Source organism: Balaenoptera musculus, chromosome 17, assembly GCF_009873245.2.
Source record: "Balaenoptera musculus isolate JJ_BM4_2016_0621 chromosome 17, mBalMus1.pri.v3, whole genome shotgun sequence".
NCBI lineage: Eukaryota > Metazoa > Chordata > Mammalia > Artiodactyla > Balaenopteridae > Balaenoptera > Balaenoptera musculus.
Genome location: NC_045801.1, coordinates 68,668,392 through 68,695,702, shown reverse-complemented (window position 1 = coordinate 68,695,702; position 27,311 = coordinate 68,668,392). Strand labels below are relative to the sequence as shown.

Sequence of the window (27,311 nt, the reverse complement as noted above, 5' to 3'; positions counted from 1 at the left end):
TTGGATAGCTTCAAGTTTGGATTTTTCCTTCCCTTTGAGTCTCTTTTCTTGTCCTGGAGGGGCGTAAAGCAGGGAAAGACCTCGAAAGTAGTGCCCTGTGAAGGACAACGCCAGGGCCTTGCCTAATGCCGGTTCCCCTGCGGGAGCCGGCCGATGGCTCAGACCCGCCTGGATGCTCTTGGGAAACAATTCCACGTGGCGTTCTCAGCCGTGCCCACCAGATGGCAGCCTCGGCTCATGGTGGCGCTCACACCCGCCCACGCCCGTTTTCACTTAATTCACAGTTTTTGAGATCTTGACCGTCATTGAGTTTAACCCTTTTCCTTCCTTCCCCCTTTCCCCTCTCAGATGTGTTCATTCTAAGTTTGCAGGCGGGGGGCAGGGGGGGTGGTATGTACGCACGTACCTACTGGACCCACCGGGACAGGGTCCCCTGGGCAATAGAGAGAAACATAAACCCTTTTGAGAGGCTCAATCGGACGGCGAACAGCAGGAAGAGAAGCCGGAGAAGGGACCGTCCAAGAAATCGGAGGCGACCAGGACAGGAAGGGATACGGAGGTCAAGGGAGGGAAAGTCTCGAAAGAGGAGGACGTGGGAAATCCGTAGAGGAGCGGACTGAGAGCTGAGCCGGGGTGAGGGATTCGGTGAGAAGAAGGTGACAGGTGTGACAGTAGGTGACAGTAATTTATGCGGACCCGGAGGGTGGAGCTGAGAAGGGACGGAGGCGCGAGGTGGTGGGTGACCAGGGTGGCCTGCAGGCCCACCGAGGGCTACGGAGGAAACGGCCCAAAGCCTGTTGGAAGAAAAACGAAACACCCTGAAGACAATGCTACAAAATAACACGGAAAGCTCCGGGGGCGAAGGATGGGGGGGATGAGGTGCGAGTAGTTAACACTGTGTCAATTTGGCCAAAGCTCCTAACCTAGGAAGAGCTGAGACCCCATCTTTTTGGGGGGGCTTAAACAACAGAAATTTATTTTTCCACAAATCAGGAAGCTAGAAGTCTGAGATCAAAGGTGTCAGCGGGGTTGGTTTCTTCTGAGGTCTCTCTCCTTGGCTTGTAGATGGCCGTCTTCTCTCTGTGCCTTCACACGATCTTCCTCTGTGTATGCCTTGCGTTATATGAGATTCCATCTTGCTAGCAGGTTCGCTCTGGAGACTCTCCTTGCTGACCTGATGAAGTAAGTGGCCTTGCTGGCCCATGAATCCCAGGTGCCATCTAGGAACGGAGGGCAGTCTCCAGTGGACAGCCAGCAAAAAGCCAAGGTCTCAGTCCTATCGCTCTCCGCGCCGGTTCCTCGGGTCCCCCGGAGTCGCCAGAATGGGTTTGCGAGTTGCTGCGTACATGTAGGTCCCGAGGCGGCAGCGGCCGCCGGGAATAAACCCGATGAAGCCGGGAAGCGGACACAAGTCTTTTGGGAGAGCGCGCAGCGAGGCCTCGGGTGCCCGGCCGGAGAGGCCCTCGGGCGATGCCGGGGGGAGTCCAGCGCCCGCCCCGGGGCCTCGCCTGGCCTGCCGGTGGGGACGGGGGCGGGGGATCCTTCCTTAATCCTTCTTGTAGCCCCAGAGCGCTCATCCCAGCTCCCCGCAGTCATTTAACTATAGCTTCAATAATTCGTGGAAGAACGATCCTACAATGCTGGAGACTCCGAGTCAACTTTTTTGTCCATGGTGATGTCTGGCTTTTTCTATCGTGGGGTGTTTGCTGTAGCTACTACTCTGATAGCCTCTTAAGACCAGAATGCAATGTGTGTTACTTTAAGGCTTCTTATATTCTGGTTTTCTGGTTTCACGCTACTCTTTCTTTTCGTTTCCCTAGATGCCAGTGCCCAAGTCATTCTCATACTTACTCCCAAGGTAATAGTACATTTTGTGTTTAGCCACAATTTCAGTTTCCACTGTTGGCAAGACGTTTGGGCAAAGTGTAAAGTAAGAGAATCAAGGCATGTGATAGGAAGACTGGTGAAAATTTTCACTTGAAATTGGTAGTATGTAGTTCTAATTATACTATCTCAGCTGAATGTATGCTACTGATTATGTTTTTGGCTCAAATATATATTTAATGCTATTTACAATGTCTTTCTCTTTTAAACAGAATTATTTGCCAAAGCTAAAAGTGGTGACACAAATAGGATTTTAGGGTTGTCTGAGTTCATCAAACAGAATTAATCAAGATGAAATCTTTGAAAGGTTCTAATACATCCCCAAAAAAGAGTCTGAAGAACAATGTGGTTCCCAGATGGAAAAAATTTGTGTGGATCAATTTTTTAAATAACACTCTATTTCTTAATAATTAAAAATGACAAAAGTTTTCAGTTCCTACAAACATCTTAATTCTTACCAGCTCCATTGTCCACAGAGCAGTGGGCAGCTCACTGTAGCTTCAACGTGTCCTCAGAATGTCACATGAATTATACTGACACAAAAACAGATTTCACCTCTTAGGAGAAAAGGTCAAATCTAAACAGTGGTACGGGATGGAAGGGAGGGGCCTGCCCACACAGGATCCTAAGCAGAAACTCACAAAGAAGCCTGTTGGGATTAGAACAGATAGAGTAACTAACTGAGGGCTTTTTCCTGCCTAGAGAGTGACTCATCCTTCAGGACCAGCCAAGGGACCCCACCCCACCCCAGTCATTAACAGCCATCCACTAAGCAGAAGCATGCCGTGCCTTCCAGGCCGTCATGGACACATGCAGAATTTTGTCTTCAGCTGATTTTCTGCAATTCTTAATTGGTTTCAACAAAGAATCAGTAATTTTCCTATTTGGGGCTATAAAATTAGTAATTTACAGAAAGATAATCTCAGTGTTTTCTAGGATCCAATTTATGTCTTTTCCTAAATTTTAGTAACAGGAGTAATAGATTATTTCTTTAAAGCCTGTTGAGATCAAAGAAATTTGGATTATGATTAAGGATACCCTTGCCAAAGGTAGATTTTGGTCCCGTTGTGGTCTCTTTGTCTTGTAAAAAAAAAAAAAAATGGTAGTAAAAATTGTTCTGTACACATTTTTCAATCTTACGACTGGTCAAGACTGATAAAAATAAGTAGATGAAAACAAAGATAAAACCCACTAAGTAGAGCCCTCTTATTGTTCCAATATAACAGAAAATCATTTTTGCCATAACCTGATATTTTGTAAAGAAATATCAGTTTATAAAAATTTTTAAATTTCCCGAAGAAAACTAAATAGTTTACATGTATAAGCTTGAGAAATATAAATATCTCACTGTGATAAGTACCCCCCATAGAGAAAATCTTAACTTAAATAAATTATCACAGTTGCTATAAGAAGTGTAAGCAGGACTCTAATTAATGAATTTACTAATAGTTGTTCTCTAATAATAATTGAATTGAGTCTAGAGGATTTTTTTCTAGTGGATTTTTACACATTATGTTTTCAAAAGTATATTTTAATTTCAACGGAGAAAAGATTTTAAGTAACTTTATTTTCACACGATCTGCATCAAGCTAGCATTACATTCTCTTAAAATGCAGGTTTTAATTTTAATCTAATAGGCAACAATGAAACCTGAAAAATGTATTTTAGGTAAGGCTTCAAGGGAAGTGTTTATATTCACTGCTGAAAACCCAATTCACTATCAAATGACAATATTTTTGCTCTGTTTTTGAGGCCTACTCTGATGCTAATTTTTACATTTCTAGCTCCTGGACTTTCACCTTCTGGGAAAACAACAGATTATGCCTTTGAGGTAGATTTAATCATTCATTCTTTCTTTTATGAATGACTTGAAAAAAGTACAATCAGAGTATTTTGCTAATGCATTATTATCTCATTTGAATTCTGTTATTAATAGATGTTCCCTAACCTTATTATTTGATCAGCACCTATTCAGCAAAGTACTTTGTCAGGATAATGGAATATAAATCTTCTGATAACACAAGTAATGTGTAGAATACTGTTTTCTGTACAGCCATTAAAATAGAGCAAATTCCCAGTTCTATGAACTCTCCAACTTATATGTTGTATGATAAATCTTCTTTAGTTTTGTAATTATAACAACCCCAAAAGAGGTTCAAATAATCGGTTGAAGCAAGAATAACGGAACAGTTAATTCCGATGAATTTTTATCATACTGTAATTACATAATTATTTGTATAAATCCCTGTCTCCTCCTAGTTCAGGGGTCATAAATTAAAATGTGACCAGAGGTCTGACAGTTAGTCATTCCAGCAGCAGGCTGGGGGAGGATGGTGCTGAGTTTGCTGAGAGCACAGGCCCATCTCAAGGGTGCAGCCTGCCCTCAGCCCCCTGTGATTGCAACCACACTGGAATGCAGCCCAGTGCTGCCCGATTATTCAAGAGAGATAGAAATCCAGATGGTCACATTGCTTTTTATTTCTAATTAGATAATAAGAGTTATTATCGAAACCAAGAAAAAAAAAAAAAAGAGAAGAAGAAATTTAAACATAACATCAATCAAACAAAACATGTCTTCAGGCCAAAAGCGACCCATCATGCATTGGTATAAAAGCTCTTCTCTCAGCTGTAAACGTTATGAGGCCATGTTTCTCTTGTTCATAGTTGTGTTACCAGAGCCTAGCACATGCCTGGGACATAGCAGATACTCAGTAGTGTTGGTTGGATGGGAGGATGGATGGATGGATGGATACACGCATGCAAGGGTGGTTGGATAGATGAATGGTTGGGGGAGTGAATGAAGGCACTAAAAATACACAAAGATAACAATATTTACATTGGAAAATAAGATATTTGTTCATTTACGTGTGGAGGCAAGAAGAGGCAAGCATTTCAAGCTGAGGGAAAAATTGAGAGATTATGATATATTTGGGGAAAAATACATAATTCCAGTGTGACTGGAGCCAACGTTTGCTTAAAGAAGTATGATGAGTGTGAGGCCAGATGCGATGACCTAGAAGGCCATGCTGGGGAATATATACTTTATTCTCTAGACAATGGGGAACCATTTCAGGGTTTTAGAAATGAAATGACCAACTCTCTAAACACCCATCACCTAAATCTTTTCTTTATTTTCAGATGGCTGTTTCAAATATTAGATATGGAGCAGGAGTTACAAAGGAAGTGGGCATGGCAAGTATTTAAGATTTCTACAGTCTTCTACTATAAATGTTACTTTTATTTTATTTTATTTAGGCTTTTTAAAAAACATATTTATTTATTTGGTTATGCCGGGTCTTAGTTGCAGCACACAGGCTCCTTAGTTGTGGCATGCAAACTCTTAGTTGCAGCATGCATGTGGGATCTAGTTCCCTAACCAGGGATCGAACCCAGGCCCCCTGCATTGGGAGTGCGGAGTCTTATCCACTGCGCCACCAGGTAAGTCCCTGTATATTTTAAAACAAGTACAAATTGACAGCAGTTGAGTCTTTTGTTTTGGACTCAATGTTAAGTTTGCCAGAAGTATCTATTACATTTCTAGTGTAATCAAACCTAACTTATACATTATTTTTGTTATTGTAGGACCTACAAAACATGGGTGCTAAAAATGTTTGTTTGATGACAGACAAGAACCTCTCCCAACTCCCTCCTGTACAGACAGTGATGGATTCCTTCGTGAAGAATGGCATAAACTTTAAGGTTTATGATAATGTGAGGGTGGAACCAACCGATAGAAGGTATTCTTTGATTGTCGTTAAATTTACTTTAAGCAGAAGCCAACACATACCAGTGTTGATTGAAACTTGCCCCAGGCCTTATTTAATGGCACGGCAATTTATTTCTGAAAAACCCGACATATGGCCTTTATTTTCCCTTCTCCAAGCTTCATGGAAGCTATTGAATTTGCCAGAAGGGGAGCTTTTGATGCCTACGTGGCCGTAGGTGGCGGCTCCACCATAGACACCTGCAAAGCCGCTAATCTGTATGCATCCAGCCCTGACTCTGATTTCCTGGACTACGTCAACGCCCCCATTGGGAAGGGAAAGCCTGTGACTGCGCCTCTTAAGCCTCTGATTGCAGGTAAAGACTGTTTGTCTCTTTTATTTTGCAACTGGCAAAAGGCCTCAGGAAAGACACAAGGCAGTAATTTTTGGGTGTATGTTTTTCCAAAGTTTCCTGATTTCTTCATTTCCATATAGTACCTTGTTTGGAGATCGAAACAGAGAGCAATTCATTCATGTTTAAAATTCTGATTTTCATTATTGCACAGACAGAGAAAATTTGGGTCAGTAGTAGGAAAGTTTGCAGAGTTAAGCTATGAAGTCACTATGTGGAAGAGAAGGGAAGGTCATCGTCTATAGATTATTAGATCCTCCTGTGGGCAGGTTTGTCTTCTGAGCCCCTCTCGGTTTTGTCCCACTTTGCCAGCCACTGTGGAGTTTAAGGGGAACGTTCCCTTTTATTTTTCTGATGTTGACTCAACCCTTTCTTCCACCTAATGGCTCCTCAGCTGACCTGGGGCTTTGTTTCTGCCCTGGGACATGTGGCCAGCGTGGCCTCGTCACTCTGGGCGACACCCGCTCTGTGGCTGCCCAGGGCACAGACACGCACATCCAAATTAGGATCGCTTGTCTGTTCCACACAGACCTTGGGATCTTTCTGTCTTGTCTTCCCTCCCAATTTATGGCTGTCAGCATACACTGTCTAAAGTCTTACAGCTAAAATGCACTAGCTGGAAAATATCAGTTTTTTAAAAAAATTTAATTAATTTATTTTTATACCGCAGGTTCTTATTAGTTATCTATTTTATACACATTAGTGTATACATGTCAATCCCAACCTCCCATTTCATCCCACCACCCCCAACCCCAGGAAAATACCAGTTTAAAGTCTTGTCCTCTCTCCTCCCGCTCTCCTACTCCCACTGTGAACAGGCCCTGTGATGGGGCAGGAGTGAGTCGACAGCAGATGAACTGCTTTGACGTGAATGAGTGATCAGCAGGGAGCAGCATAATTGATGTCTGGCAAATGGAACCCTCTGGTGAAACTGTGTCGGCATCACACAGAGGGGTGATTAGTAAAGTTTAGAAACTTGACAGAACTACAAAACCGCAGAGTCCGGCAAAGGCAGAGTGTTACTGTTCTTGCTGCCAAGAGGGAATAAAGATGTCTTTTAGAGACGGCAAATACGAGTTTTCTTCCCAGAGATGCCGAGAGGCCTGCTTTTGAATTCCCAACTGCAGCTGCTTAAGCTCTGACGCTAGAGGAGCCCGAGGCTCCCAGATCTCCTCCCTGTTAATACAGAAACAGACATCACACATACACATTCAGCACACGTGTGTGTAATACAGGCATGGACATCATGCATACATATTAGGCATACATACATGTTAGTGCCAATATGGACATCAAACATACATGCTAACACACATACAGGCATCATGCATACATATCAAGTGCACATACATGTTAGGTTTACATGCATGTTAATGCAGACAGACATCATACGTGCTAAACATGCATGCGTATTGATGCAGACACTGCCATCACACACATATGTTAAACACGGATGCCGGCATGTTAATGCCAACACAGGCATCAGACCTGTTACTCACATGTTAATGTAGACACAGTCATACACGTGAAGCATACATGTATGTTAATACAAATACAGACATCAGGTGAGCAAACAAGGGCAGCAAAGCTTTCTCCTCTAACCTTGCTCCTTATTTCCTAAGACTTAATTATCTCCACTGACCTTTATTTAGATGCTTTATTAAAATTGACATTTTTTTTGTTCAAGTCCCAACTACCTCAGGAACTGGGAGTGAAACTACTGGAGTTGCCATTTTTGACTACGAATACTTGAAAGTAAAAACTGGTAAGAACTTTGCCCATAAAAAATTTTTTTTAATTCTCTCTCTTACCCTTCAACTAACTCCACCCCCTTTTCTTTAACCCTAATATTTAAAATTCAAGGAGTTACAGAATTAAGGAAAGGGTATGTACATAGACACACTTTCTTTCTTTTCCCACATACATATAAAAAATATGAAGCAGTCTAATAAACTTGTTTTTGAGAATTACCTACAAAAGCTTATTGAAATGCCATGAATCTTGATTGGCCATTTTTCTGCCCAAGTTAGTGACTATATATCAGTGATAAATGGTTATTCCCTTTCTTAGACATCTTTTTTACATTCTAACTCAATTTCATTGAGGTGTAATTTTTATATAATAAAATGTATACATTTTAAGAGTCTAGTTTGATGAGTTTTGACAAATATATACCACATGTACCCACCACCCCAATCAAGATACAAAACATTCCCACTTCTCCAGAGAGTTCCCTCATGCTCCTTCCCAGTCAATCCCTCCAGCCCCATTCCCAAGTAACCACTATTCTGCTTTCTACCTTCTTTGTCATCTTTATCCTGTCTTCTTCTCTGACTCTCAGCTAATGTGGGGGAAATGTCCCTCTCCTTGAGTCTGGTTCAATATCCTTCTTCCAGGCCTTTGTAGTGGAATAAATTGGCATTGAACTGCACATTTATGGTAACTTCTCTTTTTAAACTACATTATCCTTTGACATTGTTAAAGATAATAATAATAGTAACCAACACTTAAATTCTACCTTAAATCTTTTTAAAGACTTTCCCGTCATATTATCTAATGTGATCCTTACAACAGCTCTGGGAGGGACGGAGGCCCTGTGTTATTAGAGTCTAATCTTACAGAGAACTCAGAAAGGCCCAGACACATACCAAAGACATGCAGCAAATCACAGAGCAAGGACCCAAACCAGTGGTTTGCTAGTAAACCAGCTCTCTAGAATTTAATGAGTAAATAAGCCCCGATTTGGAGTGTCTGCGTGGTGTAACTACTCTGCCATAGCAAATGACGTCACTCAATCTGGAGTTGGGAAGAGATGCATATAGTGGCTCTTATAAACTGCAAGGAGCTTCAGCTGCCCCAAAAAACCTGGTTTCTGACTCCAGATCTCTTTCTACTGCTCCTTGCTGCCTCCCTATATGAGAATGAAATCTTAGCTCATATTTTAATTTTTTTAGGATAATTTGTTACCCTAAAGTTATTTAATTTTTAAAAAATTGTGTCCGTACCTATAGCCTCTGTTGAAAATCCCTGCCTTAGGTATTGCTTCGCGAGCCATCAAACCCACACTGGGCCTGATTGATCCTCTGCACACCCTGCACATGCCTGAGCGGGTGATCGCCAACAGTGGCTTCGATGTGCTTTGGTAGGTACCCGTGCCACCTGCAGGGGCTCTTTCGGGACTCGGTTGACGGACAGTATTTTACTGCTGAAAGCACTTGTTAAGCACTCATTCACTGTGCTCCACAACAGCGCTGGCTTTGGCTGTCATTATCCCCCTTCCTGAGCGACAAAGCTAAAGCTGTAAAGATGAGGTGAGGTCCTAGGTGAGCCACAAACCTGCTGTTTGGGATGGACCGGCCCAGCCACAGCTGCAGCCACGGGGACACAGGGAGAGGAGCAGCGGCAGCTGGCAGGCAGCATCTCAGACCCACAGCACTGCCTCTGCTGCGCTAGCCAGGGGATGCCAGGGCTGCAGCCTCAGGCACACAGCAGGGGCGAGAGGGCCCACTGCCGGAGCTGGAAGGGCTCGCTTGTCGGCACTTCACACGCATCATCGCTTCACCACAGCTCTGTGCCACACAGAAAAGAAAACTGGGCTGGAGATGTTGAGCAGCTCGCCCAGAGTCACACCACGTGCTCCCCTGGCTTCATCTGCCATGTGCTGATGACTCCCTCATCAGTGTTTCTGCCACAGGCCTCGCTCCCGAGCTCTGGGCCCTGCATTCCAGCGGCATCACGGGGACCCACGGGTGCTTCACATTCACCTGGTCCAAAAGACCCTATTCCACCCCTTTGCACATGCACATTTCTTCTCATTTTAACATCTCTGAAATCAAGGCATATCTGTATATCTGTGGCATGGCAGTATGGTTTTCTTCCTCAGTGGTACATTTTTTTTTTAATGGTGCATCTTATAAAGCATGGCATCTTGAAGTTGATGAAATCTGACAGTTCTCTCAATCCCCCCACCCCTCACAGCTTCTCCTCCTGGGTCCCTCACCTTAGTGCGCAGCAGGACTCAGCATGGACTTCTCCCTCACCTTGTGCCCACACCCAGCCACAGGGCCCCTCTCTTGTCTGACCGAACCTCTCCCATCTGCTCCCGCCTCAGCTCAGGCCTGCCCCAGCTCTTGCCTGGACGGTAATCCAATCTCCCTATCAGTCTCCCTGCTTCCATCCCACAGTCCTTCTGTCTGTCCTCCATGCTGACCTCAACAAGCTTCCAGAAGGCAATATGACCACCGCGCAAACACACGGGCATTTATACACACACACACACACACACACACACACACACACACACACCTCTACCTTACAAGTCTGTCATTGCCTTTCCACACCTACTGTCTGAAAGCCAAAGCCCCTGGAATGTCCCCAGTGCTGAGCGCTTTATCTGCTTGGAGAACTCTTCTTTCACTTTCCACTGGAGCATTCTGTCATTGATGGAGCCTTTGCTGACCCTCCCCTCCCCTCCCCTCTCCTTAAGAACCACTCTGTCCTTTGCTCTTACCCACTGGGGGCCTGTGCATTGCTTCGGAGACACCGCTCTTCACACGCCAGTCTCCCTCACTGCACTGCGGGCTTGGCAAGGACAGGACCATCTTATGCGCTTCTCCATCCCTGCCCCTTGGCACAGGGACTGTCACATCATCGGTACTCAATTAACAACTGTCGAGTGAAGTTCACACAAGCAGGAGGCAGCAGAGTTAGGATTCATACCCAGGTCTACCCAAGTCCATGGTCTGCTTTTCTTACTGCATTACACTGCCCGCCAAGAGACTGGAGAAAACAGTGTCCAACTCCATCCTGGGCAATGTTGTCAGTACTCTGAAGAGTTGTCCTCGAATAACTTGGAAATAAGATTACCCTCCCTAGCTGTGAACTGCATAATAAACATATAACAGACTAAAGCAGTCATGTGTAAATGAATGACTCACAGACCCAAAGACTCTGCTGTCAATAAAAGCGGGGAGTGGGCTCAGAAGAAAGGAGAGTGATGGCAGTGGCCCTTCCAAGGACTGACCACGGGAGAGCGCACGTGGCCCGAGGACTCTGCCCCTGAGGCCCAGTAGCCTGTTCTGAAGGTGGACACACCCATGTATTCAACCTTAGAGGCAGTTCCCCTCGTTAGGGCTCCATGGGCTTTCTGACCATAATTGGGCATCCGTAGACTTGCCGACAGGGAGAATAGATGCCTAGAGGACTCAGGTGTCTGTCCCCCTCAGCAGTTATATTTCTTGTTAGAAATCGATAATCAGACTTCCAGGTTTTACACATAGTTTCTGTGAGCTCAGCTCAGTGAATCTGCCCCTTAAAGACAGATCTGATCTTGCACCCAGAATCAAGATGCACAGCAGGGCAGAGGTTTAACACTGCACCTTGGTGGACTCATCACCACCCCGTCCACCCCACATGGACACCTCCTTCTTGCCTTGCCCAGATTGCCTGTTTAGCACCACAAACCCATAGCTTTTGTCCACCAACTAATTCTTTTTGAAGTTCTAATACTTTGTTCAAAAGATGTTATCTGCTTCACACATGCAGAAGAGAGTAAATTCTCCATTCTAAGACTGAAAACTATACCTCATGCACAAAGCAGTTCATGTTATACTGTGTTCCCAACAAATCGTTGATCTAGATGATTGTGTTTATTCTCATCTTCTGCAGTCGATTAGCTAGAATTCGTGGCAGGCCAGTAGGTAAAGGAAGCTCTGATGCTTTATTCTTAAAACAGCCAACCCTGAATTTAGGCCATGTAAGAAGAAAGAATTAGATTTTTTGTTCAGGCCAAGAATTAATAATAATGGTGAATGGTAAGTTTTACAAAGTGCTGGTACTTTACATATGTGAACTTAATTTTCACAGCAGCACCATGAAGAAAGATTTATGATTTGTCCCCATCTTAGAATCACAGGGAGGATGGTGACTCCCCCCAGGCCCACAGTGGGAAAGCCTGGTGCCAGAATTTACATCTGGGGGGCCGACCCACTGCACTGTACTCTTATAGAAGGCTAGTGTAACTATGACCCTTCTTGGATGGGTAATATGGTGTTTGATCAATGCAAGGTATAAATGGTAAATATACTTTAGAAGGAAGTCAGTTTTCAGATTCAGTGCTTTTCTTCATGACTTAAATGTTTAAAATTTCAGCATCATAAAGATGTACTGGCACTAGAAAGGAACCATATGTAATCTTATACATACTGGTCAAAAACACTGTAGTGCTGTTAATGTCAACTTCACTGTGTTAATTTCTATAATAAGCAAAGACTGTCGTGGACAAGATGCTGATTATTGAGATGAGTTGTGATTATCAGCACTACGAAGCATATCCACAGGGGAGTGAGTACCGAGCGTTCTGAGACAGTTTGTGATCTGAATGGAGCAAAGGAGGAAAAGGATGCTTTCAACTGTGTATTTTAAATATTCCTTGTTAGTCATGCCCTGGAGTCCTACACTGCCCTCCCGTACCACATGCGGAGCCCCTGCCCTGCAAATCCCATCACTCGGCCAGCCTACCAGGGCAGCAACCCCATCAGTGACATTTGGGCAGTCCACGCACTGAGGATCGTTGCTAAGTATCTGAAGAGGTATGTCGCCCAGAGGGGACGGAAACAGAACAGAAAAAGCACTTTCCGCCTTCACGTGAAATGTGGCGCACCAGGTCCTGAAATATCCTGAGCAAGCCTGCTCACCACAAAAATCAGTCACTGTACATACAGAAGCACCAGCGACCAGCAGCCTCTGGAGGGAGCCCCGTGAGGACAGATGAAAACTGGGTCCTTTGATCTGAAAAGGCAAAGACCATGAGGGGACAACATAGGAGCCCCTGATTTATGAAGGATGCAGGTAGAAGGTTTATTCGTCAAAGCCTCAAAACCAAACCTGGGGGAGGGGAGATGTCCCTTGAGATCTGGCTACCAAGGGCAGAAATGAGAACCACGAGACAGATGTTGGCCCTGCCCCATCAGGCCCTGTCCAGAGGCACACGGGGTCGACCCACGAGCAAACGCACATGAACTCAATTTAAGAAATAGATGTGTAGAGATGTCTGTCCTGGGAGATATGAAAGCCTTCCTAAAAAGATTCCTAAAAGGTTTGGAAAGATCTATGCATGAAATAGCCATAATAGACTCTTGAGAGAGAGCAAAGATATACTTAGAGATGAAAACTGATCCCTGAGACGTTAAGACTTGTGCAAAGTCGAACTGCCCTTTGTATTTAGACACAACAGAGGGCAAGAACAGGGCAGGTTAGGACGAGATGTGAGCGCAGTGCCTCCTCCGGCCTGGAGGGAGAGGGGCCTAGGACAGCATTTTGTAGTAGAGGTATGGGAGGGACACAGACCTCTCTCCAGCTCGGAGCCCAGCAGGGAGGATTTGTCTGGGTAGAAGCAGATGCAGATGATGGCCAGCCAGCTGTCTGACGGGGACACAAGGCTTGGCATGGCAGCTGTGGGAGGTGAGGGGGCGAAATGGACAGAAGAGAGGCTGAAGCTCCATCACCTGCTGTCTCACCTTGTTACTTGGGAATAAGGAACGAACACTGGGTTTTGGAAAGAGACACAAGTGCCTAACTATTCCAGATGAAAGGAGGAAAAAGGCTGTGGCACTTTTATTTCATAGCAAGAACCCTTACTCCAGGCAGGATCACAAAAAACCACGTGGGAAGGGGTGCCCTTGGCTGTCTCAGGGTTCCTCCCTGGGACAGGGTTTCCAAGCCCAGGAGCAGGAAGGCTGAGCTGCATCTGAAAGGGGCCTTTGAGAATTTGCTTTTTCAAAGTGGCACTGAGGAGGGATGGAGCAAGTAAAGGCTTGTCCTACAATAACATCCCACTTCTTCCACAGTAATAAGTATTAAAATAACATGTGCAATTTCCACAGATACCAAAGGAGGTCTCCAGTGGGTCCGATTTTGGGTGGTATCACAGAGAGAAAGATGTCTGGGCGGCTCATTTGGCCAGTAAGTAGCCCCAGGCGACAGGAACTCACTTCAGCAAACCAGCCTGGGCCCTGTGCCTTCTGAGTATGTGTTTACTCTGAGTCCACTCACAGCCGCAGTCAAGGTCATTGACAAGTGAAGAAGAAGAATGAGTCTCAGGGCACTTTTCCTGAGCAGCTTTCATAGTCCAAGGGTCAGTGCTTTCTTCCCCTGGCACTTTTATCACATGAGCAGCCTGACAGCATATTTATTATGCCTTTGCTCAAACTGTTGACGAGAAAATATGTTTCCCTTTGGTTTTCATCTAGAAGACAAGGTGTCAATTGAATAACTTGCCTAATTTTTCTTCCTATCGAGTAGCATTTCTTTTTTTTCCAGATCTTTCCCTAAGGCGGCTCTTTATTCACTAGGAAATGCCAATGTAGATGTGTTATTGTTAGGTATTTATATCATCCACAGGGCTGTCAGAAATCCTGATGATCTTGAAGCAAGGTCTAATATGCACTTGGCAAGTGCTTTTGCTGGCATTGGCTTTGGAAATGCTGGTGTTCATCTGTGGTGAGCAAATTTGAGATTTTATTTCTTCACCTAAGCTATTGCCCTTAACTTTTTTAAATGTTTATAATTTAGGACATGTGGTAAGATTTTAAATATGCTATAGAAAGAAGATATTTAACTTAGTGTCCCATAATATTTTCTTAATTCAAATGCAGTTTATCGGGTCATAGATTTTTTTCTTTTTGGTAACAGCTTTTTTGAGCTATTATTCACATACTATATAATTCACCCATTTAAAACTTTCAGTGGTTTGTAGTATATTCACAAAGTTGTGCTACCATTACCACAATCAATTTAGAACATTTTATCACCTTGAAAAGAAATCCTGTCCCCCTTAGCTGTCGCCCACCAATCCTCCTATACCCCAGGTCTTAAACAACTACTAATCTACTTTCTGTCTCTATGGATTTGCAAATTCCAGACATTTCATATAAATGGAATCATATCATATGTGATCTTTTGTGTCTGGCTTCTTTCACTTAGCATCATGTTTCCATGGTTCATCCCATGCACATATTAGTACTTCTTTCCTTTTTATTGCCAAGCAATTTTCCATTGCACCGATATACCACATTTTATTTATTCATTCATCAGATGATGGACATTTGTGTTGTTTCCACTTTTTTGGCTACTATGAATATTGCTGCTTGAATAATCATGTACAAGTTTACCTGGTGGACATATGTTTTTATTTCTCTTGAGTATATACCTAGGAGTGGAATTGCTGGGTCATATGGTAACTCTGTTTAAATTCTGAGGCACTGCCAGGCTGTTTTCCACAGCGGCTGCACCATTTTACATTCCCACCAACAGTGGATGAGGGTTCTGATTTCTCCACATCTTCATCATGTGTCATGGGTTTTTAAAACGTCAAACGCAGGATTTTTTTTTCTCCTAATCTCTCTCAAAAAGAAGGGGATTAGAATATTTGTCAATAGCCAGAATTAGTCTTTTGATCAGAAGTTTATTGGTATGTTGCCTTAAACTTGAAAACCAGTGAACACGGAGAATTAAGAATTGGCCTTTGCTAGGGGAGCGCAATGAAATGTTCACCCTCAAATTCTGCTGCTGAGAGGAGCATAGATGGGTACCACCTTTCTAAGAAGCAACTGAACAAAATCTGCCCAGAGCTTGGAAAATGTTTATACCCTTTGCCCCACTGATGTTACTTCTAGAAATGTAGCCTAAAGAAATGATCATGATATGATCAAAGAATATCCTTATAAGAATATTCACCTAAAAGTTATTTATAACTGAAACATTTAGGAACAACCTAAATTCCCAACAGTTTGGGAATGGTTAACTGAAGTTTAGTACTCAAAGAATAAAATATCTATTAAAATAATATTTTGGAAGAATAGAAAATGATATGGGGAAATGTTTATAAAGAATATTAAGTAACAAAAGCAATGCCAAAAACAGTGCACAATACGATCATAAATTAAACATATGCGTAAGAAGACTAGAAGGAAATATTCTATAATGGTTATCTTGAGGAAATAGGATTATGGATCATTTTTCTTTTTTACAAAGAATATATATAACTGTTAAAAGAAATCAAACTAAAATATTGACTATTGTTAGAAAGGTACTTTGAAAGTTACATAAACCCTTTCACATCACGGAAGCATGCTAAGCAATATTTTTCTGAATACTATGAAGCCCGAAAACAGTAAAGCACGTCCCTAAGTATCCAACAACTCAGAGAACCGATAGCTTCTGATCTGCCTCGTGAGAGATGACAGGCATGGGGCACCTTTTTTTGGATAATCATACAGTTCACCAAAATACTTCATCTGTCTATGAAATGTAAATCTTTTAGCAAATAAAAACAAAGTCATCCAATAACCCACATTAATAGACTTACAGACCATTTTACTATTGTAAAACATTTCTTTTTCAATATATTAACTGTAAATATATTAACTTGTCACAATGTGTATCTTCTGGGTCATCTAGTAAATTATCCTATTGTCCTATTTGTTCACTAAGAATTCGAGAGGATAAAGAGTTTTCCCATTAAAACCAACCAAAAAATCCCCACAAATAAAAACGAAAATGCCTTTTCTGGATAGCCTTTCAGGCTGAAACAATCATGTATGATTCAACTCCCATTAGTACGTAGCATTTAAAAGAAGGCATCAATCATTGGCAAGACAGATCACTGGCGGAACAAGCTTGCATGTCTCGTGCAGTACATCTTGGCTCATAAAATTCCCACCGACATCTTCAGTTTGTGAAGGAACACACTGCCAAGGCAGTGCAGAGTAAGATAGAAAATGCATACCCTGAAGATTATTAAAGAAACTTCAAAGTGAATTCTTGATTTCTTCAAGATCATAAGCTTAACCAATGTGCTTGGCCAGCAACTTAAGCATCAATACTTTCTAATGGCATACAATTCTATGAGCATTTGAATTTTAACATTTCAGAAGTCTTGTGAATGAAAACACCAAATATCAACTGCATAATAATATATCCTCATAGGAATCAAAGAAAACAGAATGTCTAACTTTGTGGGTTAATAATATTGTCAAGAGACTGTGAGGGTCTCTCCCATAGAGTATTGTTAACTTGAATTTCTGATATCTGTATGTCAACATAAGGACTTTCTTTCTTTTCTAGCCATGGAATGTCTTACCCAATTTCAGGCTTAGTGAAGACATATAAAGCAAAGGATTATAATGTGGATCACCCACTGGTGGTAAAATCATAATAAATTCTTTAATTTAGTCTTAGATTCCTCTCAATTGCCATAAATGTATCTGTCAATTCTTGATTGCTTGGAGTACAAGGTAAAGTAATTTAATATCTAGAATACGCATGTTGAAGACTGACTTTGCCACGTTGGTCACCATGTTTCCTTTCTCCCCAGCCTCACGGCCTTTCTGTGGTACTCACCTCCCCAGCAGTGTTCACTTTCACGGCACAGATGTCTCCTGAGCACCACCTGGAGATGGCAGAAATATTGGGTATGAACCATTAATCATCAATCTGTGACCCACATATGTGGAGCATTTCCTAGGATGCTTCTGAAGATAAACCATAAAGAATAATACCAAAAAATATTGCTTGGGATAATTTAATAACAAAATGTCAGTGACCTGCCCAAATTCCTATCTAGCACTAAAATTCTGTAATTTTGTGTTTCTAAGAGTCTATTAGGAATGAAATGGAACCAAGTACTGCTTACATTAAGTTTACAGTAATAATATTTCCACTGTTTTCGTCCCCAAGGAAAGTGAAACTGTTTATATACTATTCATGTTATATATGGTTTTTGTTTTGTTTAATAGGAACTAAAAAGGAATCTAAATCAGGAAGTAACAGTAAATTCCCAGTTATAGAGAACCTAAACAACTAGAAACTTTATAAAAAGTTCCCCAAAGAAGAATTTGTTTGCTGTTCTGTAGGATAAATAATGTCTATAATAATATACCCACAGTGCCTTTTAAATCCTACAAGAAATACAGTTACATTTAGGATCGCTTTAGTGTTAAGTAAAATATTGGTATTTTTCTAATACAAGAATTCTTTTAGGTAAACTTAAGTATTCAATTAACTTTTAAAACATCTATTCCCCTACGTGTTTTAGAAAGGGAAAAGCTAAAAAGAAAACCGCATTATGCTCCTCTAGCTCGAGCCGCTGGAGAGATTAGTTGCAAGAAGGTAGGAACGACCCAGATATCCTTCCGAATGTGCTGCTTCACCTCCACCTCCCACTGCTAGACTTCCCGGCATGTGCTGCCAGAAGCATGGGGCCTACTTTTCCAAGGATCTTGTATCCCTTTTCCCTTTTGGACTGGGGATACTGTTCAGCTCTATGTTGGGACTCAGGTCCTTCGTAAATATGCAAACAGTGTAAACAGGCAGGAGCCCAAATAGTACGCTAGATGTATGGTAAACGGGAAAATTTTAGACAGCCTAAACCTAACATTCCAGGCCACCAACAAAACTACTGAGAAAGCAAGGCCTCTATTAGACAAAACCCAGGCCAGAGGAACTACCGATACCTTCCTCTTGCAAAGGAATTTTTGGTTAATATTATTCCATATTTAGCCATTAAATATTTTTGTTTTAATTTTTACTGGAGTATAGTTGATTTACAATGTTGTGTTAGTTTCAGGTGTACAGCAAAGTGAATCAGTTATACATACACATATATCCACTCTTTTTTAGATTCTTTTCTCATTTAGGTCATTACAGAGTACTGAGTAGAGTTCCCTGTGCTATACAGTAAGTAGGTCCTTATTAGTTATCCATTTTATATACAGTAGTGTGTATATGTCAGTCCCAATCTCCCAATTTATCCCTCCCCCACCTTATCCCCTGAAAACCGTAAGTTTGTTTTCTACATCTGTAACTCTATTTCTGTTTTGTAGATTAGTTCATTTGTACCCTTTTTTTATATTCCACATATAAGCGATATCATATGGTATCTGTCTTTCTCTGACTTACTTCACTCAGTATGACAATCTCTAGGTCCATCCAAGTTGCTGCAAATGGCATTAAATATTTTGATTCCCTATGTAATCTTAGATTGTCTTAGCTTTATACCAATGTATTCTCTTTCCTACCTTCTCTTTTTTTCTAAAACACTTCATAGGAAAACCTGGAGCTTTGGATGGCAGCAATCCCGGGAACATAAGAACCTCATAAACCCCGTATCATATGTTACCCTCCACTTAATCCATATTTGAGCTGCCGCTGTGTAATACAGACTGGTCTTGTTGGGCAAGTTTTACCTTCCATCCAGCTGCTCTCCCAACTAGCTCTGTATCTGGTTCTATTTATACCTTTTCCTGGATAACATAAACAGGTCTCTGTCGGAGAACAGAAAGGCTAAAACTGATTTAATAAAATACTTCAGTATGGAGTGAACCATACCTTCTAGTCTCTTTTTGACCTATACAGAGAAAGTGGACTTGGACCACAGCATGAGGCATTTTGGATAATAAATAAATAATGCTACCTTCTGTTTACAGATTGCAGCACGTCCCGGCGATGAATGTGTTCAACCAGAACAGATGGGGGCGTGGGGCATGGGTGCTGAGGGTTTGGGATTGATTCCCTTCATCTGGGAACTTTCACTGCCACCCTGCCTGAGGGCAGAACCCCCTGGCTCTTCCAGATTGACTTCTCTATGCTTTTGTGTATTAATTAGTAATTATGTCCAAATTCTGCCCTTACAAATCTCCAATCCCTGGCAAACTTCTTCCTCATTCATCGATATCATTATTATCTACATGTTAAATACTGCTTTCTAAGAGTCTCCTTATTCTTAATTCTGCCTGACAGGTTGTATAATATATATTTAGAGGGACCTGCCCTTTGGCAACAGAGTCCAAAAAAGTTTTCTAGCTAGAGAGAGGAAATATACTCCTTCCCCGGCCACACCTAATCCATTTTTGTCATTTTCCTCCTTTTTGGCAGTTAATGTTGGAGTTTTTTGAACTTCTGTAGATCCTTGTCTCACAAAGTGTTTGCAAAGGGGCTGTCTTCTTCTCCTAAGCTGTCGCCTTGAGAAAGGACACTGAATGTGTAGACCTCTAGATGTCAGCAAATTCCAAGCCTTGAAAGTTACATAAGCTGTGTTTTCTCCTACAGATGCTCATTCCTCCTCATCCAAATACCAGCCTTCTTTCTTGGTCTCCTTCCTGTGCCTCTTTTCTGGGCCGTTTCTCTTCTTCCCACCACACAGAGGGCGAGCAGCCCACTGGAAATGTGAGAGCCAAGAGAGCCCCCCTCCCCGCTCTCCGACTTCTCTATGGAGGCTCTGGGGGCTCCCAGGCTGGCCTGTCTTCTGCGGGGCTGACAGCTGAGCCGGCCTCCCGGCTGGGGGCACAGCGGTGCCCTTGTCCTCAGTGTGAGGGGCCGGCAGTAGGTTATGTATTCAGCTATCTTGTGACTGAATCACACCCAGGGCCAGCTTCCTCCTCTCTACAGTCAGTGCTTTGTGTCTTCCAGGAGCCGACACCCGCACTGCCAGGGTCCCAGATGCTGGGCCTATTTTGGCAGACACGCTGCGGAAATTCTTATTCGATCTGGATGTGGATGATGGCCTAGCTGCCATTGGCTACTCCAAGGCTGATATCCCCGCATTAGTGAAAGGAACACTGCCCCAGGTAAGAGACGCAGCCCATCCTCGCTGCCTTCTAAGAAGCACCAGGCTCCAGGAGAGACACGGTCCATTTGGGGCATCTTAGGGAAGGAGGTGACAACCCAGGTCTCCCCCCACCAGGCAGCAGCTCTCCCCTTCCCCAGGGGGAAGGGGCCAAGTCTCCCTCGCCTTTATATTCTTCCATTAAACTGTGGCTTACGTGAAGCTTTGATGATGTAATGAAAGGATCCTTTATAAAAATTTAAGGCAAAAACAACCAAGTTTATCTTGAGTATAGCAGAATTTCCCTTTTCTCCATTTCTGCTCTTTTAAGAGTCCCCTATAAAACTATGTGAAGCTCTTCCAAAAGGGCCACTAATATTATTTTCCATTATAAAGAGTTACAAATTCTACTATTTTGTGAAGAATAGACATGGCTTTTAAATTAAGATGATTACAAAATCACTTTTTAAACATATTTGGGAGATTATATATTTTATACATATATACTTATTTGTGTCACTTTGAGTCTTATTTCATTTATTTATATGCTCCTAAAGAATTTAAACTGAAAAAAAAAAAAGAATTTAAACTGAGCAGCTATCATTTATATGGTAGAATTATAGTAGATGTAAAGTTTCCCCTCTCAAGGTTCTCATGAAAAGAGTTTATGCCCCATTGGACCTCTCTTCCATTTAGGATGAGATACCCTTGTGTTATAGCACCAGAGCCTAATAGGCCAAGACCCTGTTTGTTGTAATTCACCATAAAACAGAGAGCTCAGAGCCAGGAGATGACACCATGCTCACCAGGCCCAGAGCGCTCACTAACTCCTCCTGTCCAAAATGCGAAAGGCAAGGGTCACTTAAACACTATGAGGATATATGGAAAAGACAAAAACTCTAATTTGAAAAGATACGTGCAATGCTCATAGCAGCGCTATTCACAATAGCCAAGACGTGGAAGCAAACCAAGTGCCCATCAACAGGTGACTGGCTTCAGAAGATGTGGTATATATACAATGGAATATTACTCAGCCATAAAAAAGAATGAAATATTGTCATTTGCAGCAATGTGGATGGACCTAGAGAATATCATACTAAGTGAAATAAGACAGAGGAAGACAGATATATGATATCACTTATATGTGGAATCTAGAAAACATTACAAATGAGTCTATATACAAAACAGAAATAGACTCACAGACATAGAAAACAAACTTATGGTTACCAAAGGGGAAAGGCAAGGGGGGAGGGATAAACTAGGAGTATGGGATTAACAGATACTAACTACTCTATATAAAACAGATAAGCAATAAGGATTTACTGTATAGCACAGGAAACTATATTCAATATCTTGTAATAACCTATAATGGAAAATTATCTGAAAAAAAAGTACATATATATAACTGAATCACTTTGCTATACACCTGAAACTAACACAATATTGTAAATCAACTATACTTTTCTTAAATTTTATTTATTTATTTATTTAGTTATTTATTTGGCTGTGTTGGGTCTTCGTTGCTGTGCGCGGGCTTTCTCTAGTTGTGGCGAGCAGGGGCTACTCTTCATTGCGGTGCGCGGGCTTCTCATTGTGGTGGCCTCTCTTGTTGCAGAGCACGGGCTCTAGAGCGCAGGCTCAGTAGTTGTGGCGCATGGGCTTAATTGCTCCACGGCATGTGGGATCTTCCCGGACCAGGGCTCGAACCCGTGTCCCCTGCACTGGCAGGCAGATTCTTCACCACTGTGCCACCAGGGAAGCCCTATACTTCTATTTAAAAAAAAAACCAACAAACAAACACTATGAGGATAAGGCAGTTCTCCCCAAAATTAAGGCATTCATGTATCTATCCCTGACATTGGAACAGAGTTAACAGCTAGAATATCCACTCACACAGCATCCTGCTTACCACAAGTGGCAGTGCTTTTCCCTCAGCCCACTTCAGTTAAGCAAAGGCCTCACACTGGCTTCTTCCCCACTCAGCAAGTACTTAGAATGTTGAAGACCTCACCACTCACATAAGATAATATTTGTGTGGATTGGGTTCACAGACTTATCTGTCCATAGGAGCAAGGTAAATAATAGCAATGAACAAAGCAATTTAAGGCACTAGGGACTGGTGGGGACTTTGGTGAACTGGAAAGCACGTGACCCATCTCACTGGGTGAGCAGCTTTTCAGCTACCATTTATTATCACCAAGCATAAATTCAGCTCCCAGTGTTGGTAGAACTTGCATTTTTAAGAAAAATCAGCAATTGGGATGTTTGTGTTGAATTCCCTGCTTTCCCAATGTACAAACAAAACATGGCCCATGGGCCACAAGTTTCCCTGATTTAGGGTCAGGCCCAGTGGGCTCAGTTGCATCCAAAAATATAAATGAATGAGAAAAAGAGGAGTCTCAAAGTACAGCAGAGACACTAGTTCTAACCCACAGTCCTAACCTGTAAGTCGAAGGGACTAAATAAAAAGTATGACCATCACAATCATTTTTTCCAAACCTATTAAAGTTCCATGAGGGTAGAAGCCTGCCTGGTTTGCTCATCTATCTTCTATAGCACCTAACCCAGGCTAGTGAACATTTAAAGGAGCACATTCCTGCAACCCTCTCCTCTTAAATCTTCTGTCCTTGTCTTTGAGCAATTTCCTTAGACTTAATAGGACTCAGCCAATGAAAAGGAGCCATGAAAGCCTGTCCAGGAATACCAGAGACCAAGTGGTCACCACGATTTTGATGTAGCCTCTGGCTCTTATAGCATGGTCCCAGCAAGAGTGTCCACTCTTCAGGGGGTCCTCTGAAAAGTTCTGCTTGTTTATCCCAGGAAAATGTTCAGGCATATGTATTTATCAACCTCCAAGAATGGTATTCATGAGTTTCAGATAAGACTGGATGATATTCTTGGCCATTTAATTGCTGTGGCAATGCATCTTCCAGCCATCAGCACACACAGGCAGGTGTGGACGGTTTTAATTCTACTGTACTCAGGCTTCCACTTTCAAAAGCTGTTCCAAACAGCAACAGATCCAGAGTAACACTTGAGACCATCCTCTAAAATAGCAAGTTAATTAGGTATCATTCTGAATGCCTCAGTGCACATGTCATACTGGGAAATCACAGATAGCAGAACCTTAATTAGACAAAACTAATTTCTTAGTTTCACAAAGGATGCAAGGTAAATTGAATCTTTCTAAACAAGTCATGTCTATAAAGTAGGAAACCAGGATTTCCTCAAGCTATGTTCATAAAGCAGCCCCAAGGTGGATGCTGCCTTTTTTTCCTTTGATCATGTTTTCACGATTAGGAGAAACACAGTTAATTTTAATTCACTGGCACTAGTTCAGTTTTGAAGTCAATATGACAGATTTATATGCATATATGGGGAAGGGGGGAATATTCATAGGACTTTAGAAGGAATATTGGAAATAAGCTTGCCTGTTTTGCAGTTGAACTACTGTTGGGTTTTTGTTTAGTTTTTTGTTGTTTTTTTTTTTAGTGAACATTTTACAGGAATGCTATGGCAACTTCAGAATTTTACACATGCAGCAGACAAATCTTCACTTATTAGTATTACAGGATTTAAGGTAGTGAGAGGGATATATTCTTCCTGCAAAGAACATCACCAGAAAGGATATTTCATGCAGTCAACATTTGATAAAGCTTCTTTTATGTTCAGCAAAGAGGGATCGGTTTTCTCTGGAACAACCAGGCCAGTATTCTTAACCAAACACCACAGCCCATACTGGTGGCAGCAAATAGCAGCCCTGTGTACAGAGGTTTCCAACTGCCATAGCCGCGCTGCTCGGGGAGCAGGCAAGAATAAATTAATCTTCCAAGCTGGATTTCTGAAATCTCTGGCAAGAAACATTTACATTTCCCATCAAAACATTTCATTACCGAGGAGAGCTGTCTACCAAAATGAGCACTTCCACTCCCTGGCAGACAGGCCCGCTGAAATGTTATTTTATGAATGTGCTAAAAGTAGTAGTCTGAATTTATTTCAGTGCCCATGTTAATCAGTTGTCCTTCGGTCTTACGTGTCTATAAATAATAGCACAGTGCGGAACACATCTGAATCCTGAGAGGTTGGCTTTTATATGGCACAAGTGATACGTGCAAGGATATGTCACAAACTTTACATCCTTGCCCCTGTTGAACCAATCGTTGTGGGTTAGAAATGTGAAAGAGAAACTCACCTCAGCTTGGCCTGAGCTGAGAGTCCTGAACTACTTCACGCAAGATGAACAGGGTTGTTTTAAGTGCGCTTGAGCTCATCAGATAAGACTCTCTGCCATTATAAACAGGATAATGTGGCAACTTCGGCCATAGCAAATACCAAACTTCCGTTCTGGACCCTGCCACAAATGTGTGCGTAAGTCACCGTGAACAAGTCTCTGCCTTGCTATGGATTTTCACAATTCTTTAGGGTCTCTACAAGATGTGCTGGGATATGAAGCTTTACCTTGGCTTCACCCATACTCTTCAGCATTGTCCCCCATCGTTCTCCCATCTGTCCATCCATTCTTTTTCTTTTAAGTTGTGGTAAAACATACCTGACATAAAATTTACTATTTTAATCATTTTTAAGTGTACAACTCAGTGCCATTAAGTACATTTTACAGGGTTGTGCAACCATCATCACTATTCATTTTCAGAACTTTTAAATCATCCCAAAAAGAAGCCCTGCTCTATTGCTAAATGATAAACAGTAACTCCCCACTCTCCTCTTCCCCCAGCCTCTGGTAACCTCTATTCTACTTTCTATCACTGTGAATTTGCCTATTCTAGGTACTTCATGTAAGTGGAATCATACGATATTTGTCCTTTTGTGTCTTCACTTAGCATAATGTCCTAAATGTGTCAGAATTTCATTCCTTATTATGGCTGAATAACATTTCATTGTATGGATAGGCCACATTTTGTTCATTCATTCATCTGCAGATGGACACCTGGATTGTTTCCACCCTTTGGCTATTGTGAATAGTGCTGCTGTGAACATCAATGTACAAGTATCTGTTTTAGTCCTTGCTTTCATTTCATTGGGGTATATACCTAAGGAATAGAATTGCTGGATCACAGGGTAGTTCTGTGATCACAGAACTTTAACATTAACTTTTTGACAAAACTGTCAAACTATTCTCCATAGTGGCTGCACCATTTTACATTCCCACCAACAATGCACGAGGGTTCCAATTTCTCCACATCTTCACCAACACTTGTTATTTTCCATTTTTTGGATAGCCATTCTAATAGGTGTGAAGTGGTAACTCGTGGTTTTAACTTGCACTTTCCTAATGACTAATGACATTGAGCATCTTTTCACATGCTTATTAGCTATTTATATATCTTTTTTGAAGAAATATCTATTCAAGACCTTTGCCTATTTCTGAGTTGAGTTGCTTGGGGTTTTTTGTTATTTAGTTGTAGCAATTATTTGTATATTTTGGATATTAATCCCTTATCAGATATATGATTTGCAAATATTTTCTCCCATTCTATGAGTTGGCTTTTCACTCTCTTAGTAGTGTTCCTTGATGCATAAAAGTTTTTAATTTTGATGTAGTCCAGTTTATCTATTTTTTCTTTTGTTGCCTGTGTTCTGGTGTCATATCCAAGAAATCACTGCCAAACCCAAAGTCATGAATATTTTCCCATTTTCTTCTAAGAGTTTTAAGGTTTTAGCTCTTACATTTAGGTCTTTACATTTAGGTGCGTTTAAAGTTAATTTTTGTATACATCCTTCCTTCTTTTTATTCTTCCTTTTACCTGACGAATACTTATTGATGTCTTACAATATACCATGAATTGTATGTGACACAGTTTAGAAAATAAAGTCCCTTCCCTCCCTCGTGCAGCTTAGGTTCTAGTAAGGAAGACAGACAATGGTCATCTAATCAAATCTACAAATAAGATACAAATAAAATCGTTTCAGGGGCTTCCCTGGTGGCGCAGTGGTTGAGAATCTGCCTGCTAATGCAGGGGACACGGGATTGAGCCCTGGTCTGGGAAGATCCCACATGCCGCGGAGCAACTAGGCCCGTGAGCCACAACTACTGAGCCTGCGCGTCTGGAGCCTGTGCTCCGCAACAACAGAGGCCGCGATAGTGAGAGGCCCGCACACCGCGATGAAGAGTGGCCCCCGCTTGCCACAACTAGAGAAAGCCCTCGCACAGAAACGAAGACCCAAAACACAGCCAAAAAAAAAAAAAAAAAACTCGTTTCAGATAATGATTAGTGGTCTGAAGGAAACCTGGGTGATGAGATAGTGATTTCACACGGGACAGTGTGGCGGGAACTCCAGCGAGTGTGGTCAGAGAAGGCCTCTGATTGGAGGTGGAGGCAGCCAGGTGAAGATCTGGGAGAAGCATTCCAGGCAGAGGGGAAAGGCCCTGAGATAGGGTGAAGATTCGCATTTTCATGGGACTGAAGGGGGACCATGGGTCTAAGTGAGATGAGCGGGTGGGAGAAGAGTCAGAGCTGGGGTTAGAGGACATGGTTTTGTTCTAATTGCAGTGGGACGTCATCAGAGGGTGTTAAGCAAGGGAATGGTGTGATCAAGCTTGCAATGCGGAAAAATCACTCTGGCTGCTGTGGGGAGAATGACCTCTAGGGGGTGAGAGTGGAGCGAAAGTGGAAACAACTCTAAGAGGCCTCTCAAGTAGGACAGGAGCATGAAGTCACTACAACAGGTTGTGATGGATCGGGAGGTGAGA

The 27,311-nt window shown here is 42.2% G+C and overlaps 1 protein-coding gene across 6 annotated transcripts in view; it reads left to right on the top strand.

Moving 5' to 3' along the window:
- ADHFE1 (alcohol dehydrogenase iron containing 1) overlaps window positions 1-27,311 on the top strand; it is a 33,467-nt gene that overhangs the window by 4,546 nt on the left and 1,610 nt on the right. For 2 of the 6 annotated variants that reach the window (XR_005017057.1, XM_036830637.1), the window contains exons 2-13: window positions 1,821-1,858; window positions 3,669-3,715; window positions 5,023-5,076; window positions 5,467-5,621; window positions 5,768-5,964; window positions 7,688-7,765; window positions 9,037-9,142; window positions 12,438-12,590; window positions 14,401-14,499; window positions 17,125-17,203; window positions 17,375-17,471; window positions 20,467-20,624. Coding sequence is in view for 3 of the 6 variants with exons in the window: in XM_036830637.1 (XP_036686532.1) it covers window positions 1,821-1,858; window positions 3,669-3,715; window positions 5,023-5,076; window positions 5,467-5,621; window positions 5,768-5,964; window positions 7,688-7,765; window positions 9,037-9,142; window positions 12,438-12,590; window positions 14,401-14,499; window positions 17,125-17,203; window positions 17,375-17,471; window positions 20,467-20,624 (1,261 nt within the window). In the remaining 3 variants the exon portion in view is untranslated. The remainder of the gene's footprint in view (window positions 1-1,820; window positions 1,859-3,668; window positions 3,716-5,022; window positions 5,077-5,466; window positions 5,622-5,767; window positions 5,965-7,687; window positions 7,766-9,036; window positions 9,143-12,437; window positions 12,591-14,400; window positions 14,500-17,124; window positions 17,204-17,374; window positions 17,472-20,466; window positions 20,625-27,311) is intronic. The other 4 variants (XR_005017058.1, XR_005017059.1, XM_036830640.1 and 1 more) reach the window with 3 other exon arrangements.